The sequence below is a fragment of the Leptosomus discolor genome, chromosome 1 (assembly GCF_034619465.1).
Source record: "Leptosomus discolor isolate bLepDis1 chromosome 1, bLepDis1.hap2, whole genome shotgun sequence".
Classification (NCBI taxonomy): Eukaryota; Metazoa; Chordata; class Aves; order Leptosomiformes; family Leptosomidae; genus Leptosomus; species Leptosomus discolor.
Window position 1 is genome coordinate 164,372,853 of NC_141391.1, and position 21,475 is coordinate 164,394,327.

Sequence of the window (21,475 nt, forward strand, 5' to 3'; positions counted from 1 at the left end):
TTGACAGCCAGACTTCCTTTAGCTTGCATTTGTTTGTGGGATCTCCCTTCAGAGTATATTCAACGACACGGAGGAGAAAACTACACAAAATCCAGACAGTGCTTTATGTTTTAAATTGTTCTGACCTCCCTTGAGACTGGCAATTGCCTAGAAGTTGCTCTGCTAAATCAGTTCTGTTCTTCTGCTATGTCTATGGAATTGAATGGGCATTTAGGGTTTCCCAAAGCTAGAGGAATTAGAGCAGCCTCAAACTGGAAAACTGTACTAGAGCCACAGGGCTTGCATTCAAGCCTTATCAACCTGACACCCCCATCCTTGTGTCATCCTGACACTAGAAGCTTGCCTATCCTAATCTCCTGTTGTGAGTTTCAGTTCACTGGGAGGATATTCTGAATGAGTCTGCTTATTTTGCAGGAAGTACAGGAGAGATAATGAGCGCCGATGGAAGAAATGGTCCCATATACCGCCTGAGAAAATTTTGCCTCTGGAGACCAGTGAGACAAGTCATGTTAGTTTGAAGGTAGGAGAAGCATGAAGCCCAAAGCTGGGTCTTGGATTCTGTCTTCTAAAAATCATCAGTGCTGGGGTGTTGGCATGCTTTGACTACAATGCAAGCTATGGCTCTGGTAGAACTAGGATCTGTTAATTTTTTTTTTTTTTTTTTTTTTCTGACCCTCAGTTGCTGTATTGAAGAAGAAAGATTATTCCCCATCTATTGCTCCCTAATAGAACATACCTGCTGTCCAGCAGCAAAGCTCATTTTGTGATGAGGGAATAGGCTGGGTATTGATTTTCAGTCTCTTCCTGTTACAAATGATTACCCCGTGCTTTGTTATGCCTCTAACACCCAAGAGAATGAAAGCAGCAGGTGGAGGCCCCAGCAGCTGTGGGAGTGGCAAGGATGTCCCACACTTTCTGTGGCATGTAGTGGCCCTCCCTAGAGAGAGAGGCTTACGCTTCTCTGTGTGGCACACAGTGACATTACTTATCTCTCTGGATCCGGCAAGTGAGGAGTAGGTGATAACTACAAGTTAATTATTCTTCTTTGTTCTCAGATCGATGAAGATAAAAGACGGGACACCACCCAGAGACTGCGCCAAGGCAAATATGACAAGAAGGTAACCTGACTGCAGTGTCCACACTCCTTTCCATGGCTTAGGAGGGCTTTTTCTGGGAGGAATTTGTTTCTCTCCAGAGACAATTCCGCCTCCCCTGACCTTGCAAAATGGCTTGATCTTACGGAAGGAATAAGCCATTTACTCCCTATCAGGTGCTTTGCATTAAGACTGCATGAATCCCTAGCCTAGCCCAGAAGCACCAAAACAGAGGGACCAGAAATCTGATACATTTTGGTACTGAGATTAATAGATTAATGGAGGATAGGCCTTTGATATAGCAATTCTTGTACATTCAGTAGATTTATCTGCCTAGCTGAGGTATATTCATGTTGAGTTAAAATCTGCGTTATTGACAGTTCTAAATAGTTCCTACCTACCCGGTAAATCTTTTGAAGGAAATATAACTCCATTACTTACTAGCTGATTAACTGAAACTCCAACAGCAAAGCAGTAGGCAAGTGTTTCTGAAGTATTTCTTTCTATGGACATTTTTTGGAAAAGAAGGATGAATTGGTGTTGTACTAAACCTGTGATTTTTTTTTCCCACTGATGTTTTTTCTTCAGGTGGTGATCCTAAAGGATCTCAAAAACAACGATGGTAATTTCTCAGAGAAGCAAAAAATAGAACTGAACAAGGTAACTGCTTCATGGAAGAATTTCTTTACTGAAAGGGTTGTCAGGGACTGGGACAGCCTGCCCAGGGAGGTGTGGAGTCACCATCCCTGGAGGTGTTTAAGAGATGGGTAGATGTTGTACTTAGGGACGGGGTTTAGTGGTGTGGATAGAGCTAGAACAAAGGTTGGACTTGATGATCTTGAAGGTCTCTTCCAACTGAAACTGTTCTGCGATTCTATGATTCTATGTAGCAAGTGGACACTGCAGGGTGGGATGGAGCCTATGAGTAAAGTCATTGCTTTCCACTGTCAACTCCAACAGCCACATGCTCGTGCGTGTTCGTGAGGTGTTCCTCAAAGGACACAGCTTGATGAACTTTCTCTTTATGTGTGTGATCTCCTCACCAGTTCAGAATCTGAATTGTATGCCAGAGAAGCTGAGGGTGAATGAAGTAATTCACACTCTGTTGTATGGCCTTGCTAAATACATTTTTATAGCTGATGCTAAAAGTCAACGCACTCTTTTTGCTCCTATCATAGTAATTCATTAGTAGTGGAATGTCATAGTTAAATCTTATTATTAAATGCCAAATGCAGCTTTTTAAATATAAGTAACCCTCTGCTGACTTATGCATACAGACTCTTCCAACATGAGAGATGAATTTGGCTGCAGTACTGCATCTTTTTTGAATGAATAGTTTTCCTATTTACACAGCATAGATATACTGTGAATTCAATAAGCTCTAAAAATACTTCAAAGTAAACTACAGTTGTTTATATAAATGGACAAAGTCCATAATATAATGCAGAGTCATTAAATTTTTATTACTTGCTCACTTACTGACAGATTCACAACATTCTGTCACTCATAATGGCTATTCTGGTCCACTGGGAGGTTTGAGCAGATAGGCAATATTGGAGACTACAGTGGGCTCTGGAATTAACTTGCAGTATCCAACAGCAGCCACTCTTATCTCCCTTATCCGGAAGGCTCTGGAATGACAAACGTCTTACAGTACTTCATTCAGTGCTTTAGTACATACTGGTTTAAAGGAAACTCATATATCTTATCAGCACCTGAGATAAAAATCCACGTCACACAAGTATCCTTGACCTGCATTTCTGTACTAACAATGACTGCTTTTAAAAACAGATGCAATGTTTCTGCTCTAGCTCCTGCAGATTGATTATTACAACTTGACCAAGTTCTATGGCACTGTGAAGATAGACACCATGATCTTTGGGGTGATCGAGTACTGCGAAAGAGGTTCTCTACGGGTAAAGGATTTTTCAGTTCTCCTTCCTGCCCCAAATTTTCAAATTTCAAAGTAAGAAATAAAATCCCCATCTCTATGTCTCTGGCCCTCATGAAGCAGCCACGGACTGAGCAAGTGGTGGCAGGTTTCTGAGTCCACTTTCCTCTCTGTTGCTCGATTCTCTCCAGCCTTCCCCAGGTGCTGCCGCAGCTGCCATGAATTTGATGGTTCTCAGCAGCCAGGGGATGAGGTGAGGTGCAAGCAAGTAAAAGTACAGGCAGAGCTCTGCCCAGGCAACAGCAACAGCCAATATTTGTATTGTGCCCCCTATTGGGAGCACATAGGACATAATTTTTTCTTTATTTTCCAAGCGGTAGCTGTTGTCTCTGCTGATGCCCTCGTGGACCCCACAGTGCCCCCAGAGTGTGAAAGGACAGAGAAGAGAATATATTCCATATTAATAAGGGACAAACAATTTGAGGCTGGAATATGGCAAATCCTGTGCTGTAAGGGACAACAGCCCTTATTTTTTTTTTTTTATAAAAAGAAATGGTAAATTGATGCCTGGCAAAAGTTATAGAAAGACTTGTGGTTATTACTACAAATATTATTTCAGTGCTAATCATGAAGTAATGGTGGCATCAGCTCTTCTGCAGGCACACATTGTCTCTGCTTCTGAGTTCATACAAAGACTCTCATCAGTAGCAGTGGTGCCTGGAACAAACTCACAGCGTGGCAGCAAAATAACATCTCTATCTCTAGTTCTTTTCTTGTAAACTGGCATACTCATGGAGATTTACTTTTAGCAACGGAAATCTTAGTGGCTGGAAGAACTGCAAAGGAATGGCACTTTAAGATAAAGGAACAGTTTATTTTGCATTTATAAGGCCATGAGTAAATTGGTAGGAAAAGGACTGTGAGCACAAAACACAGAAACTCCTCTCCATTCCTCTTGCACACCTTGCCCATTTCTGTCTCAGCTATTTTGCTTTACTAAAGACTGGGCTTTAAGAGCAAATTCACAATTTACCTTTGAGTACACAAACCCCACATTTCTAGCTCTCTGTAAACCTAAAATATATTTCATATTCCGTGTTTTCTGAGGCAACTCCTGCTCTATCTCCCTATAAAAAATGAAGGGCTACCTCTTTCAGTTGCTGATTGAAAGGCTGTGCGATTTAGGTACTCATATCTCATCTTCTGCTTTTCCCCTGATGTAGATTAGAACCATTCTTTTCTTCTCTTGACAGGATGTTTTGAATGATAAAATCTCCTACCCTGATGGCACGTTCATGGACTGGGAATTCAAAATCTCCGTCATGTACGATATTGCCAAGGTAAGCAGACCACTGACGGTGCAATGTTAATCAACCTGTCCTGCCTGGCAAAACTGATCCTCTGGAGAAGGGTATCTCTCAAGGTCTTCTCCTTCCCTTTCTAGAGCTGTATGCCCTTCCACTCTTTCCTTCTCTGTGGATAGGTATATGAGGCAAGAAGAGTCAGTGGATCTCAAACTGAAGGAGGAAATAGGGGCCAGAGCTGTCTTTGGGCTAGTTATAAATAAACAAATAAATACGCCCCAAAGAAATGTGACACAAAGATCAGAGGGTTACAATCCATTGACCAGTTGCTCTGATTAGTAAGGCACATGCAGTCACACGACCTGCAAAACACACTGCTCTCTGGCCTCGGGTAAGGCATACAAAAGAAAACTGTGAGTTTTTAAAATGATGGAATTATTCTAATTTGTATTCAGAGATGGGATCACTTTTTCTAAACAAACTGTTCATTTTGCATCCTGATTTTCTCACTGAGTGAGAACTCTAGTTTCTCACTACAGCTATCCATTTCAGGCACTTTGAGAGGGAAGAAATTAATCTTGTACAGAAACCAAGACTATTTTTCAGCAGGTTTCAACAGATCTTTGCATTTTAGGTCCTTGTAGTAGGAAGAATCAATACGCACGGCAAAGGAAATTCTATTCTGCATTAGAGACTTACATCTGTTTAGCTGGTAGTTAGGGAGCCATTATAATTCACAGGTATAATAATTCATGATACCTCTGTAGATAATGTAGAGAATTACCTCTGCCTTTTTGCTAGTGCTCAATTGCTCTCCCCTTCCTGTTGCTGGTTTGCAGTTAGATGGTCCTCCCATTTCCCTACATGCATCAGTTCAGATTTGGTCTCCACAATGAATGACTCCACTGTGCCTGTTCTAAAGAGATATTGAAAATCTTGCTTTTTATTAAAGCCCCTTTAATCCAAATTGTCACAGTTTGTTGGCCTTGTTAATGACTTTCAAGTTCAGCTAATATTCAGCATTAAGTTTCATTTTAAATAGCAGCAGTGGAGTTTCCCTTCCTCCTTATAGCATATAGAAAAAACAGGGTATATTTTAACCCTTTGCAGTCCACCTTCAGATGTTTCTTTAGAAAATAGGGACTAGTACTGTCTCTGTTTACAAGAAGGAGTGAGAAATCCCAGTCCCTCTGAAGGGAGTGACTAAATGCTCAGTGACTGCACTGGGCCTGGGACTTCACAACCAGTCATTCACTGCACTGTTGGTAGTGGGGACATAGTGTCTGAGGATGGTGGTGCACCGCATCCATTCTGTGGAATGGCTCCTGAGCATTATTAGCCATGTTAGTAGAGACGGTTCACAAAAGCTTCCTGAAAACTTGTATGTACCCAGGAATATCAGGGAAACTTTCTGTCATTTGGATGATCTGCCAGCCTCTCCTATTCCTTGACCTGACACTGTAGTGAAGCCTCTGGGACCTAGACATTTCCATGAAATTCTTGTATTGCTTTTCCCAAACCATAGCTTCCTAACCTCCAGGCACCCTATCTATTTTTACTTGAATGGCTTCTTGCTTTACATAAGCCACTTCATGGCCCTTCAGCTACAGTTCCTTTCATCTCAGTATCTGCCCTTTTAAAGCCCAGACCAGCTCTCCAGGCTGATAAAATCCCTATGACCAGCCCCTGCAGTTCCTTTGCTCTTCTGTGACAAACGTGGGCACCTTGAGGCCAGTGGGTCTCTGGGGGGCTTGGAACCAGGCAGAGGGCAGGCACAGCCCCAGCTTTTGCTGGGTGCTATTCATACCATAGAATGTCATGCCCAGTATATAAACTCAGGGGAGTTCGCCAGGAGGTCAGGATCGCTCCTTGAGGACTGGCTGGACATCTGTCAGCAGGTAGTGAGCAATTGCATTGTTCCTCACTTGTTTTTCTTGGGTTTTATTTATCTTTTTGTTATCTTATTTTTAATTACAATTATTACAATAATAAAAACAACAATAATAATTAATAATAATTATTATTATTTAAATTATTAAACTTTTCTTATCTCAACCCACGAGTTTTACTTTTTTTTTTCCCAATTCTCCCCATCCCACCAGGGGGACACTGGGAGGACTGAGTGAGTGGCTGTGTAGTGCTTAGTTGCCGGCTGGGGTTAAACCATGACAGCTTCTTCCACTCCACACCACCACTTTCCTACACCCTGCTTTTACCATGGCCTTGTCCTTGTACTTCACCTACTCTTCATCTGGCACAGAAGCCGCTGCATCAGTGTTTCTGAACAGAGGTTGAATCATTTCTCTTCCCTGGTACAGCTAGTCAAGTAGTGACTATTCCTAGAGCAGCCCTTAGTCCTCTAGAGGAGGTGAGATAGGCAAAGGTGAAGCCCTAATTTGCTCCATTTACTTTTTTTTCCCTTTTCTTTTTGCTATCTTTGCTGTCTTTAGGTCTGATGGCACCCCACCTGTAGCTACATGGATTTGGCTACATGTGACCAAAGAGCTCTGATGAAAGGTCTGCTAAGACGGAATTGCAGTAATCAAGCTTTGCAGTTATTATTGCATACACTGTCGTTGCAACACTATTTATTAAATAAGGGGCTGCTGCAGGATATTGTGCAAGGGATTATAATATTCTTGCATTGTGTCAGGAAAAGGGTTCTCAGTCAGAACTAAAGCTTCAGAGCTTCAGAGCAGAGGTTACAAGAATGCCTCAAGGATTTAGGAGTACAATACTGACATTCATTATAAATTTTGAAAATCATATTGTGGGTTCCTAATAGGTTCTGTGTTTTTAGGTAGGTGCATAGGTTAGTTGGAAGGAAAGAGGAAAATTTTATCAGGCACATCTATAAGACATCTGCCTCCAGAAATGATTAACAAGAAAGCCCTTGTATAAGGAAATCAAAATTACCTTTGCATGACATTTCATGCAGAAACTGATTTGGAATTGGATATAGCAAAGGGTGTATTTCCTGGTTGATGAAAGCAGGAGCTGGAAGAAGGCACAGCTGGAGGAAATGTGACCTAACGCACGCAAAACATCCTGGATAGTGTCATCAGAGCTGCATGATAAAAGCTGTTTTATCGAGAAATGTGTTCCTTGGATATAGCATGCACACAGTCTCTAAATTTTGGCATGGTCTAGATAGGTACAGGATAACCAGTCCAACAACATTCTCCAAGGATTGCATCTTTTGCAGGCTGCTTGTGTCTCAGACATACATCTACTGTGCCCAAAACTCAGCTCACGTCTCAGTGATCCCTTGTAGCATTTGCTGACCCATTCCCAATTACAGGTACCCAGTATATGGAGACAAAAGCCAGCATGTTATACTGTGTATTCTGGACCACATGAGCTATGTAACCCTGATTAAAGTGTATCTACCAGTTACCATACAAGGATGAGCTATACGTGTAAGAGTCTAAGTGGAAGACCATTCAGAGAAGAAACTATATAGATATGATGTTAACTGTTCTGGCTTCCACAGAATATAGATCGTGCTTTATATACTGAGCTACAGGAAAGAGAACTATAGGAAGAAAAACAACCACCAGTAGGCTACAAGTAGGTGTGAGCTTTAGTAGTTCAAAAGAGAGAGATGAAACAGAATAAATAATAGCAAGAGGGTGCAAATTAGCATACCTACTCCCTTCTTCAGTTTACGCCCACTTACTAATGTTCTTTTCCTGCTATGCCTCAGTGCTGGCCCTTTCTCATGTATTTGCACTGTATTCAAGTGTCTTAGACTAAATGAGATAAATTCAGAGGTGATGAGTAAAAAGGGGCAAACTACACACCTTTGTACACCTGTTCGTATAGTAAGAGTCTGAATCTCAGGAAATATACCTGAAACTGTACTGGTCAGTCCTTGTGTTGTCCACTTCTGAGTTCAGCCCATGGATAGGTGATATGTGTCAACCAGTACAGAGAAAACCATAATCAGTCAGGTCAGAAGAGACCTTTATGATTGTCTAATCTGATCCCCTGACTTATGTAAGCCTTAGTGCATACTCTCTGTATTGACCCCTCTTTAGCCCTCTGCTTTGCAGAAGAGGTTTTACTGCAATGTTTCTGAATTAAATCTCGTGTGTATGGTAATCCTCAAAGATGATACAGACATAAAAAGCGATTCCTCTCACACTTATGGCGTACATTGGATGAACATATAGTTGGAAGCACTTTTTTTTGTGACATTCCAACAAAGCTGTACTAATCCTACCATAAAAGCAATTGAAATCAAAACTTCTGTGGTAGGAAATAAATATTCCTAATTGCTTAATTGTGTTCTAATCTTATAAAAACCCAAGATGCTATGTCAGACTTCTGTTAACTAAGAGGAAAGATGATCAATCTCCTCATTTCTTAATGACAGGACTGTTCCTGTCACCTTGGAAAGTCTCCTCTGTAAAATAATATTTGTTTCCCTCCACGACAAGGAATTGTGATTTATGCATGCCCGTTGCTGATGAAGGCCATTTAATTACTTGGACAGATGTTACACTAATGCTTCACATTCTTGTTGAGTCTGGTAATAGCTGTCTCACACATAGCCTTGCTTTCTTCCTCTCTTATTATGAACCACAGGGGATGTCTTACCTGCACTCAAGCAAGACTGAAGTCCATGGTCGACTCAAATCCACAAACTGTGTAGTTGACAATCGCATGGTAGTGAAGATCACTGATTTTGGCTGTAATTCAATTCTGCCTCCAAGGAAAGGTAAAAACAGTACCCAATTGGACTCTCCTTCATGGTTTCCAACACAATGAAATTTTCTTATATTCATAGTCCAGTAGGGCCTAATTACATCTTGTACACAGTACAAACGATGCAATATGATTTTGTTTCATGTAGCAGCCATCATACGAATGATATCTGAATACACTGTCTTAACTTAAATAACATGATGAAAGAGAATTATTAACAGGTAGAGAAAGAAATTAGGCAGTGTAGGTGAGAAGGAGAGGAAAGATGAATTTTCAACCTATAGTTTAGAAAACAGATTTTACATGTGGCTGAGATGCAAGAAACATTTTCAGCATCGAAGGCCTTCATGCAAACAGCTCTCTTCAGAAGTAATCCTGAACTTTTGTGAAGAAAAAAAGGAGTTAAGTAACACATGATCTTGTCATTGATCAGAAGCACATGTTACCACAGTGCTCTGTGATGTAATTTAAACAATAACACTTATGACTCCGATCATCCTTAAAAAAATCTATAACAATTTACTCATCTCTTTCTACTCATCTTTTCCTTCTTACTTGGTCTTGAGGGAAAAGATGAACCCATCTGAAATTATGTCATCTGAATCTGTATAGTAGGGCTGGGGTATAATAAGCACAGCACTGTGCCATAACTGCAGTATATTTTCTGAGAAGAAACTGTAGTTGCAACTGGGCTGAGAGAAAATTCTTACATTCAGACACAAACTTGTTGAAGAGTAGCAATGAGAACACAAAAAAAGAGTAAAAAAAGTGCATTAATGTAAATGCTCTACCCATTTTTCATTTTACAAATCTCATTTTTAAATTTATATTATTGTTACATTGTAATGTATTTCTCTTCTTTCATTGCTCATAAGCAGCCTCAAAATTTCTGGTTACTAGATTTCTTTCCTTGAAGAAAACCTACTGTTTCACAAGAGATCTACAGATCCATTGTAGCTGGATGTTGCAGCCTGATATCATAACACTATCTTCAGGACCACTGTGTTCAGGTTCACTGTTATGACACATCACCAGCATGTCATAACAAACTGTCATACCATTGCAGCATTCTGGTTTTGAGGGACAATGATGCTTGTTGTACTAGAAATACAGATTAATAGTTTCTGTAGAAAGAAGGTGGTTATCAGTAGGTAATATTATGTCAGGCTCAAAAACCCTTGAGAATTATTTCAACAGATTCATGATATCAAGGCCACTGGGAAATATTACAGTCCTCTCATCTGACAACTTGTATAACAAACTCCATACATCTAGCTCAATAATTTATGGCTCAGCCTTTTTTTTTTTTTTTTTATAGCACTGGAATTCCTTGGTCTTATATAGATGCACAGGATATTTCTAAGAATCCATGAAAGTTAGCTAAGAAAAAGCAAGTTCATTTCCAATAACTGTAACTTTTCTGGAGGTGTGAGGGTCTGCACCTACATTGGGAAATAGTAGGGTCGGCAAATCCCAGACAATTGAAAACTACTACATCAGAGGTTTTTCTAACCTGTATTGATGTCAGCTTCTCAAGAAAAATGCTACAGTAGGAAAAACCCAGTACCAATGGGCTCTGGGTTTGACATAGAAAGAATAAAAGGAAATATCACTATAGCCAATGGATGCTCTGAGAAGGATCGCCATTTTTCAATTACTTCTCTCTCTTCTCCCTTTACCTCGTTCCCTGTTGTCATCTGGATCTTCAGACCTGTGGACAGCTCCTGAGCATCTCCGTTATGCTGATGTGTCTCAGAAGGGTGATGTGTACAGCTATGGGATCATTGCCCAAGAAATCATCCTACGCAGGGAGACCTTCTACACTGGACACTGCTGGGACAACAAAGGTACATCCACAAATTTCTCCTCCATTGCAGCCTTCCGGGATGGTGTGGCTGTAACTGGCCCATTCTTCATATTTTGTGAAAGGCACTGTCTCTGATAGCTGCTTGAAGAGCAGTGTCCTTATTCTTTCTGTAAATAAAGTTTGCATTGAGTTTTCTTGCCCTTTCTCCTCCCTCCTTACCTTGGCCACAGCATTACAGAGGTTGACGTTATACAATGCTGTCCAGACTTACTGTAACATTTAAAGGCCACAAAGTTTTTTCTATTATGAGTTGTGCACAACACATGATAATTCACTCATATTAGGCATTGTAAATCAGCAATGTCAACACAGAATAACAAGAATTCAGCAGCTTGACACAAGAACAGTTGGCATTTAAAAACTGGCAATTCAGACTTCATTCGAGCCTGTCAAAATTGACTTTAGTCATTTAACTTCTGTCCGAAAAAGCACCTCCTCCTATAGTGCATACATTAAACCCCATTTTGTGCATTTTGTGACATTGTTTTTGAGTGGCTAACAGCCCAGTCAATCCCAGTTCCCAGAATCCAGGCATTATAATATATCAGAACTGACATAAAAGCACGTGTGGGTTTGGGATTTTCCTAGTGACAGTTACCAACAACAAGTTTAGACATTGCATTTATCTCTGAGTCACTCTGATAGATCCACCTCACATTTGTTAAAACATCTAGAGCATCAGCTGGACAGCCTAATAGGTCTTTTCCTGAGTTACATTTGAGAATAACTTCTGGGGCATGTTTGTCAACCTATGTTATGACAAATCTACGTTCATATTTAGGGAAACACAGTATTTCACATCACCAACTCTTTAATATAAATGTAGACCTAGAAGAAATAAGAAAAGCCTGTTCCCCTTGAAGCAAACTCTTCAGGACTCCATGCTTAAGGTAGAGAAAAGAAAAGTCTTTCTATTCTTTTTTTCTTGGGAAGAAGCAGGCACAATCCTCATGAATGCAAGGATTTTACAAATATCGCCAAAATAGATGGAAAAAGGAAAGAGCAATACTCTTCCTTGCTCATTTTGACTTGCAAAGCAGATCCATAGCAAACTACATTCTATTAACTGTTTGTTGAGCAGTTACGATCCTTCTGTGTTATGTTAATGGTTATTAAGTTAGCCTCAGACACAGTGTTCCTGGGCTCTTTTGTGGCATGTGGTGGCATCCTCACTGCTCTGTGTTTGACCCTGGCTGTCATAGTCATAATCTGGTTCCTTTTTTTAACTTTGACCTGTTTCTCAACACTGCATTTTGCCATTTTAGAAAGACTGTCCTTTTCAGATAGCATTAGGTTAATCCATCCAACTGCAAGAATTTTTAGCATCTCTAGGTGCTGTTGCTGGAGATGGTCACATGTATCAGCATGTTTTGTAAGAGAGCAATAAACTTAATGGGCCTGAAGCCTGTTTGGTAAGCCTGGATTCAGTGTAACTTAGAAAAAAATTCTGCTTTGTAAACTTCGGTTGAAATTATCAATTTTCCATTCAGTGAGAAGATTGTTTTCTCCCCAAAGCTGTTTCCTTAAAAGCATTATTAGATGTCTAAGATATATATTGCTGATCTAATGGCTTCTGGTAGTATTTTTGATTCTTGATTATGCAATTTGAGTAAATGCATTCAGGCCAGTTTCAGCAGTTCATCAAATTTCATCTAACAGAAAGGAGTAAGTGTTACTATATATTGCTGAAGTGGCTCCCCATTTAAATGTCTGGATTCATTCATTAGCCAAGATGAGGCAGCAAAAGGGCAGACCATACGTATTCAGACACTTTTGAATTTTGTTTTTGGCGTCATCTAACTTTGGAAGAGAGTAGCTCAAACTCGGGGTCACCATTAATTTACAAATATTGAAGATAAAAAGAGGGAAAAGAATACCAAAATAGAGTAAATGGTAATGGGCAAAGAAATGGCCCTGTTGCATGTTAGACTAATTTGGTTTTTAAGTCTCCTGCAGAAAGTCTTTCAATGGCTAGGCTATCAGAAGTTAATTTCTGCAAGTTAGAAGACATGATATTGCTATTTCAGGACAACTGATATAACTGCTTCTCCAAGACTTTATCGGCAGCAGCAAGGACTGTGTTCAGATTTTTAAAGAGCTGTTTAAAAACCCCTGTACCTAGCTTCTATCCACGAACTTATGAAAATTAAACTCAACTTCCAGGTACTCAGTAAGCCAATTTGCTCAACCTGCAAATATGTATCAATCAACTTAACATACAATAATATCGCTGCCAATGAGTGAAAAGAAGTCCCACAAAGATGATGGGCATACAGAACTGGATGTCTAATGTATAGAAGTAACTACATCATAGTCTTCTTTACTGACTTCTCTGTGAGACAGCTGTTAGGCCAGCTGGTTGCTCCACTCTTCCGCAGAAACACCTCATTCACTGCTCAAGACTGTGAAATCTTGTCACGTACCAATGCTCAATTCAAGCTGCCTCCTTGTTCCACTACTTTCTGCCACTGGCTAATTGCAGTGTGGCTAATAGTTGCTGTTACTTCTACTCTCAGGTGTATGCTCAGCATGGAAATCCAACACATTCCTCTTGCATACATCAGACTCATACAGATTCTTCTGTCTCTTAGCCCACAGAAGACTTCTTAGCAGTCTGTCCACTCCATAGCATTTGGGAGACTCAAGTCTCCTGCTCCTTCTCTGGTCTGTAATTTCTGTACCACAAAGCTGGAAGCTACTGCATCTTTTTAGGGTGATTGTGCACACTGGGCGTGCTTAGGCATTCCTAGCTGCTCTAGACTTGCACATACCATCATGAGTACAAACCTCCCTCATCTCATTATATGCTTCCTTCAGTAAAATTGTCTTCCAAATATAATCACACACTATTAAAAAATGTATTTCACCCTTGTTCACAGATCTCTTTCAGTTTCTCTTTCCCTCTCCCAGAGGTAAAAAATTGCTTCTCTTTTTTACCTCCCTCCCTCTGGAACTCTTGAGGTCTGGAGGAGAAGGACAAAGAGAGATATTATTGCTTTGGCTCTCACTCACTGTGCTTAAATCAAGTTGTGCAAATGCAGCCTGCATTCTGATGCATTCAGAATTCAAATAACTTTCATAGAATGGATTTAATGAATAAGAGTACAAATGAGATAATAAATGCAATGGTTTTAAACCACAAACATAAATAGCCTGGTTTTAAGGAAGCTGAGCATCTGCAGGATGATTTGAACTATTCTGATGAGAGTTGTATTTCTACACATTTTTGACCAAGTTGCAATGGGCTTTTCACATTGTTTTTTACTATAGTTATACTTCATGCTGAGAGGCACACTAATAATGCCTAAGGTTCATTTGGGAAAATGCCATAACCATGTCTACCATGCCCAATAAATACTCATCTACATTGCTATTCATTTTGCTTTCAGGGGCCTTCAAGCCAGCCTGTTTTGATCTTGTGCCATATATTTAGAAAAGCTCCAAAGCTGAAATTCACTTCAAAATGAGGGAACTGTCTTCAAGGCTTCTGTTTGTACAGTAACTTGTAACATCATAGGATGCTATCCACAAGGAATGTCCTTCTTGGTTTTTTTTTAATTTAAAAGTTTGAATCTTTTTCCTGTGTTAGAGAAACTTTACAGAGTGGAGTATGGCAAAGGAGTGAAGCCTTTCCGACCAGACCTGTCCTTGGAAACAGTGGGAGAAAGACAGATGGAAGTAAGCTAATAATTAACTAAGCCATTTTCTGGGTGAAGGGTGGAAGTCCTGGCCATGCTAGAGGTCATGATGGGAAGGATGGGAGGATGAAAGCTATGCACATTTTACGCCAAATGTCCTAACCTTATGGGAAAAAATGGTTTTCTACAGCTGTTACCAGTGAAATGAAATACAACTCATGAAAACTATTTCACTGGAAAGAGATGGATGTTCATATGGCACCAATCTTTTAGATATCTTTAAGATGGGATGAATCACACCTCAAATATACCTCTCTCCACTGATTATATAGTCCTTAAGGCTTCTTGCTCAGGTGAAAACATCTGTATTGTAGACATCCACATATTCAGCAATGAACCCCATTCTTTTTAGCTGAATCACTAGTTTCAGAAAAATCCCAAACTCAGGTTACTGGAAATATAATTACCACAGCATTTACCCCCATGTCAATAACTGTATCTGGGACCAGCTGTAAGACTGGATCCATATATTTGCGTTTCATTTACGTATTGCAAATTCATGTTAAGATAATGTCACTAGTCACCACGAAGTTAAGTTTAAGATGCCTGCAATGAGTGTCCTAACCATAGATTCAAAACAGTTAGTCACACATTTTAATATGTTGCTGGTCAAGAGTAACCGGAAATTCGCTAATGAACTAGTGCTGTTTAGCACCATTATCCTTCTATATCCATTACTCAGGTGGACTTTCCTTAAATTTTTGTTTGAAGGTATATACACTAGTGAAGAGTTGCTGGGAGGAAGATCCAGAGAAAAGGCCTGACTTTAAGAAAATTGAGAGTATTCTGGCTAAAATATTCAGGTGAGCAGCAGGAGCTCCATTTTTTAAAATGCTCCAAACTCCTCCTAAGTGTTAGAAAGCTCATATTTTTAAGCGTGTAAGCTAATGTGACTATGATTCGGTCAGTGGAAAAATTGAGTGTCTTCACTTAGATCCTGTTTTATTCTTTGGCAGAAGGTAGGCAAGCATGTATGTATGTATACGTACATGTGTGTACATGAGCATCTATGCATGTATTAGCTGAGTGAGGTTAAGGCGATCACCATACCTCAAATTGGTACATTGTGAAAGTAGCAAGCTGGATAATTAAAGATTTAAACCATTCAAGTAATTCACACCCTGTCTCTAGTCAAGAGTTGGATAGTGACTCATGTCATCTAAGTTTTGGGAAACGAATGCACATAAATGTTTGGAGAATGATTAGAAAGTTTGGATGAGCTGAGTTGTGCCCCAAAATAGTTTGGATGGTCCCAAATTAACCTGACTAGAAGTGTTGTGTTGTAACTCACCAGAAGTATTAATTACAGTGTTTTGTTGGTATAAAGTTGTGTGATAACAAGGGCCATAGCTGGATAAACCTGTGGGGTTATATAGGCCTTTCACTTGGCCAACGCTGCAGTGTTCCTACTGAGTTTTTTCTGAATTAATTATTTCACAGCCCAAACAGTGAGCTTTTAATTACTTCTCTTGGGAAATTGCTCCCCAGTTTTTAAAGCCCTCATCAACAAATGCCAACAGTACTCGCATCATTTTGCACTTTACATGAGCAGAAGGACAACTTTACTATGCATAACTGAATGTATCAGTTGAATAATCTTACTGCAGCTGAATAGAAAGACGTCCTGGTTCAGCTCCTAAGCCTCCATCCTACAAAAGAAAAGAGGTTGCCTCTTGCCATATACAACACGGTGTTCTTCTCATAGCAGGTCTAAGATGGTGCATGCCTGATGTAAAGACTTGTTTCTAGTAAGAGTGGTTTTAAAGTCCAGCTGGGTACAATACTAATCCGACTCTTCCAGTCAGCCTGGCCACATATTCTTTCAGACTGCTTCGGCGAGTGCAGGCTGCCCAGATAAACAGTGATTATGAGTGGCTTGTGTTACCATACTTCTGCTTCCAGGAGTTAGTAGGCTGGAGTCTGCAGGATCTTGTGAGAAACACTAGCCTCGAGGCTGCTAATTGTGCCATTGAATTGTTCTGTCTTCTACATGGGCAGCCTGAAATTGTCTTAATCCTTCTGGCTGAAGTCCCCAGCCAAACGTTACATGCAATTTTCTACCTACTATCTTTAGCTTCCTCTCAGGATTTGAGCTTGTCAGTTACTTTTTACAAAAGAATGTTCATGGATTATCCAAGGTAACCTGGAGCTGACAATATTAGCAGGCTTAAGTGATTTAAGGGTGCTTTAAGAATTACCACCTCCAAGTGACAAGCATGGATCACACTTTCCATTCATATACCTAAGCCCTCCAAGCAAGAAAAAGAATGATGCACTTGAGGCACTTTGCATTCTAACTACATGGAGGTTAAACACTGGACAAGTTTTCCATTGCTCCTTTTTTGCCTCTTTTTTGCCTCTCTCAACAATGTGCTTCCTTCAACCTTTCTTGTTGGCTTCTGAGTATTTCTGTTACTTACAGTAACTACCATGGCCAGACCAATGAAAGCTACATGGATACCCTGATCCGACGTCTACAGCTGTATTCCCGGAACCTGGAGCACCTGGTGGAGGAAAGGACAGAGCTATATAAAGCAGAGCGAGACAGAGCAGACAGGCTTAATTTCATGTTACTTCCAAGGTAACTCGCCAGGAGGATTTTCAGTGGCATTTTACTTACATATATTACCTGATTCTTGGAGAGTGGGGATTGGGATTAATATTAATCTTCTATTCCCTTCCCCTCTAATCTAATCCTGCTAGGGAGGAAAGAAGAAGCTGTCCCTGAAGTCTCCACCTTACGGTGGAGTTTCATGTTAGGATGGTACTGGGGCCCGTTATCTTCCTCAACCTCTCTTCACGCACAGGATCCCCCCTTCCAGCACAAACCTCTTATTCGCTGCTTTCCTGGGAACACATAGATCCCACATCATCTACAGTGATTCCATATCACAGAGTTCTGTTCTGCTCCAGCACCTTGCTAGGTAGAAGGAGTGTCTCCAGCTGGAGAGCAGAGTGCAGTCCAACTTCAGGCTAGGATTTAGCAATGCAACAGAGGGGCTGAGGTGGTCTGGGCCATACGGGGCCTAGATAGATGCTTCAGAGTATGGTATAGGGCAAGTATTATTGTTATTATAATATTGGTAATACCAGTAATTTTGGTATTGTATACATTTGGAATAGCACAACTATCCTGGTACGTCGTTACTAATTTCAAGGGTATTTAAGTAGTCAGGGTATTGATTTTATGACTCGTCTTTAAAAAAAAAAAGAAGGTGTCTGTTCAGTTCAGTTTGAGGGAAAATTTTAAATGATCTGGCTCTGTAGACTGTGTGACAAGGAATCAACGTTTCCTTCCACTCTTTGTTGTTCCTACCACTCTACTATTGTCTCACTGTAGACGGAACACAGCATTGTGCAACACCTATAATTTTCTGTGTCTCTTTCAGTTATTCTCTTCTAATATCTCCACTAGGAATAGATAATTTCCTGGATTTAGAAATGCAAGAAAATGAAGGTCCCTCTGAATAGATCTTGACTGTCATGGTATTGAATTTTTGTTCCACAAAATTATCAGACTATGATATCTCATCTGAAATCAGGAGGTGGTGTTGTAATTATGAGGATGAAATTAATTCTGCACTGGGGAAACAGAAAAAATATGTCTGTTCTTACTTACTGTGTGGGTAGAATGTAGGTCTACATGTTAGAAATTTCAGAATTTCAGTTTTAAATTTGACTCAATATCCCTATTTCTGACCCTAGCCAAGAAGCTCAGTTGCCCGTGCTTTAGTTTCTCACGGCTGTTAACATGCTGGGATTTCGTAAGGTTGTAGCATATTAACTAACAGTAAGTGCTTTGAGGTCCTTGGCTGAAAGGCATTATGGGCATCCAAAGTGCGATTACAGTGGCAGTTTTCAGCAAACTATTTGATGTTTCCTACACAGAAAGCAATGGTGTGGTTGGGTTGCATGAAAAAATACCTTTAATATTAAACACTACTCATCTATCTTCCTGCCTTCTCTATTTCCACAGGCCAGTAGTAAAGTCTTTGAAGGAGACTGGCCTGGTAGAGCCAGAGCTATTTGAAGAAGTCACTATCTACTTCAGTGACATTGTTGGCTTCACCACACTCTGCAAATACAGCACCCCTATGGAGGTGGTAGATATGCTGAATGATATCTACAAGAACTTTGACCACATTCTTGACCATCATGATGTTTACAAGGTGATTAGCTCCACATTTTTGCTTAGTCAACAACCAGGGGACACACAAATCAAAGTGGATGATGTGGTGGATTTGGGAATCTGCCTTCTAACCACAGACAAAAGAGAGAAAAACAGGTCAAAATTACCTCATTTCAATATGCTTTCAGTGTGCTGCTTATATCAAAGTTTCTATGCTAGGTGGTCACAGATTCATTAACTGGAATGCTGGGTGCAATTATAAACCCTCATATACCAAAAAGGTGTCAGCTACCTTAAACTAAATAATCTTGCTGTCCAGGGAAGAAATGTTTAATTATGAACAGGAGGATCATTCTGCTTTTAACTGAATGTGTAATTTGCTATGTCTGCAGGTACTGAGTTCTAATCTTGTTTCCACAGGTGGAGACTATTGGTGATGCTTACATGGTGGTGAGTGGTTTACCAAAGAGGAATGGCAACCGGCACGCAGTAGACATCTCCATGATGGCTCTGGACATCCTCAGCTTCATGGGATCTTTTGAACTGAGACATCTGCCGGGTCTGCCTGTTTGGATTCGCATTGGAATTCATTCTGGTACACAGTATTGCTAGATCAACAATGACAATGTTGTTGCGTTGCTTTTTAACAGAATAAACATCTATAGAAAATCTGGTAGTACATCATATTCAACTTCTCTCCTTGTGAAGAATTAGGTTGAAAACAATGCACCTGGAGGAAGAGAAACAGGAGTAAATGAGCCACTGGTTTACTCCCCCATAGTGAAATAGCCCATACCCATTCATTCATAGCTTAACTCAGTAGCTAGGAAGAGCAACTGCCACTGTTCCTGGTATGATTAAGACAGTTGTATCAAACAAGCCTTTGCAGATCGCTCCTCCCTGACCAAAGTGGAGATCCGCCATGGCCAGCTATGCTTGTCTAGCCAAAAACTGCAGGCCTGTATTTTATGCTTTTGGAGGGAAAAGTTCTGTCAAGCCTGTGTGGGAATTAACGCTTTAATTTATCCATAAAAATACTTTTTATCAAAGGGGAACTGAAGATAGCTCAACAATCCCAAGTACTTTGGGAAATTTTATCTTTTTTTCCCCGTTTGTTTCAACAACCACCTGAACACCAGCTGCCAGGGGAGGAATATATCAGCGAAAGTGACTGAGGCAATGGGAAACCGCTTGAGGCACCACTATGCACCCATCCATAATGAAGCTTATTCTCTTTTTCTCTTGCTTCCAAAACTGACAGATAGTAACTCTACATTTTTCTGCACAGAAGTTGTGTTTAACTACAATTAACACTGTGCAGGTGTGTCCTTTTTATGCTTTTATTGGATTATGCAAGACTAACAGAGCCAGGCTTGGTTTGGAGTGGAACGGGAAACCACTAGATACTTTGGGAAGTGGGGTATAGAGTACTCCATTGGCAAGGAATGCAGAGCTCCAGCAGGCACTGCGCTGCTCTGCAACAGTGAGACACCTTCCAAACAAATAGTCTCTTGATCCACCTTTTTTCATTCTCTGCATCCCATTTCTAGGTCCATGCGCAGCTGGTGTGGTTGGAATAAAAATGCCTCGTTACTGTTTGTTTGGAGATACGGTGAACACAGCTTCGCGGATGGAATCCACAGGCTTGCGTAAGGATTTAATTTTAGTTGTCGGTGTAACAGGACCAAAGGCTATTGGTTAGTTTGTGACCAAAGTGTCTGTTTTCAGCTGAGAACAATCTATTATCAGCTTGCAGAAGTTCTAAAGATGAAGAAGCCCTATCTATTTTGATTACCAATTATTTCACTGTCCTGCTGGGCAACAAAGAATTGCTCCTTGTCCATGCTTCAGTGCTGGTAATAGGGAGTACGTAGGCTGTATTGCTGGCTGAGTTCCTCTGGAAGATATGATACTTACATGTCTGGAATTTAATTTTACTCTATGAAGTGTAGATTTTAGTTTGACCTAGAATTGTGTTACAGCTTTGTGGTGTAAATATGCTGACTGCTGTATTTTAAGTTGAAGCAATTATGTTTTCAACTTCACCATCAGGGAACTGTGCCAAGAGCCAGCTTGTCTTCCTTCTGGCCAGTGTCTTCACATGACTACTCTGTATAGATCCCTATATTTGTCCCAGTTATTCTTTTTCCTTTTGGCATCTAAATACTACAGATACCTGGTCACCTGTACTTCAGATCAATGGCTGTACCAGCTATTCCTCCCTAGATACAATACCATGTAGCAGAGTCAGATATCTCGTACAGTGGTGTAACTGATTGTCATTTAATTTGACTCTCAGAACTTATGTTGATCATAATTGGAGGAGCTCCTGCTATAGCACCAGTTTTCACATATACTTAATATGACTATATGGTACATTTCCAAGCGGAGTTTTCATTGTGTCTATTTTTTAGCTTTAAGGATCCATGTAAGTGGTTCCACTATTAACATCCTGAAAAGAACAGACTGCCGATTCCAGTATGAAGTGAGAGGAGAAACGTACTTGAAGGTAACCTTTACCATGTGCATGAATGAACACAGAGAAGAGGGATACTATAAAAGTATTATATAGCTGAGAGTACCCTGCAATTTAATTAACAGCTGGCGAACAAGGGTTACAGATCAATTGGTATCACAGTTTCTAGAGGCTGAAGACACTTGTATAAAGACAATGCAGGCAATGAAGAGCTCCCTGAGTCATAAATTAAAGCAACATAAAGTTATGGAGAATAAATGAAACATACCATTTGTAACAGAAAATTGTGGAGTGAATTAATCTGAT

At 40.3% G+C, this 21,475-nt stretch overlaps 1 protein-coding gene across 1 annotated transcript in view; it reads left to right on the forward strand.

Moving 5' to 3' along the window:
* GUCY2C (guanylate cyclase 2C) overlaps positions 1 to 21,475 on the forward strand; it is a 44,754-nt gene that overhangs the window by 20,840 nt on the left and 2,439 nt on the right. The window contains exons 12-25 of the mRNA XM_086469889.1: positions 415 to 520; positions 1,056 to 1,118; positions 1,683 to 1,754; positions 2,906 to 3,010; positions 4,239 to 4,325; positions 8,880 to 9,012; positions 10,709 to 10,846; positions 14,456 to 14,544; positions 15,276 to 15,367; positions 16,987 to 17,145; positions 18,541 to 18,733; positions 19,114 to 19,288; positions 20,244 to 20,342; positions 21,108 to 21,202. Coding sequence (XP_086326015.1) covers positions 415 to 520; positions 1,056 to 1,118; positions 1,683 to 1,754; positions 2,906 to 3,010; positions 4,239 to 4,325; positions 8,880 to 9,012; positions 10,709 to 10,846; positions 14,456 to 14,544; positions 15,276 to 15,367; positions 16,987 to 17,145; positions 18,541 to 18,733; positions 19,114 to 19,288; positions 20,244 to 20,342; positions 21,108 to 21,202 — 1,606 coding nt within the window. The remainder of the gene's footprint in view (positions 1 to 414; positions 521 to 1,055; positions 1,119 to 1,682; positions 1,755 to 2,905; positions 3,011 to 4,238; positions 4,326 to 8,879; positions 9,013 to 10,708; positions 10,847 to 14,455; positions 14,545 to 15,275; positions 15,368 to 16,986; positions 17,146 to 18,540; positions 18,734 to 19,113; positions 19,289 to 20,243; positions 20,343 to 21,107; positions 21,203 to 21,475) is intronic.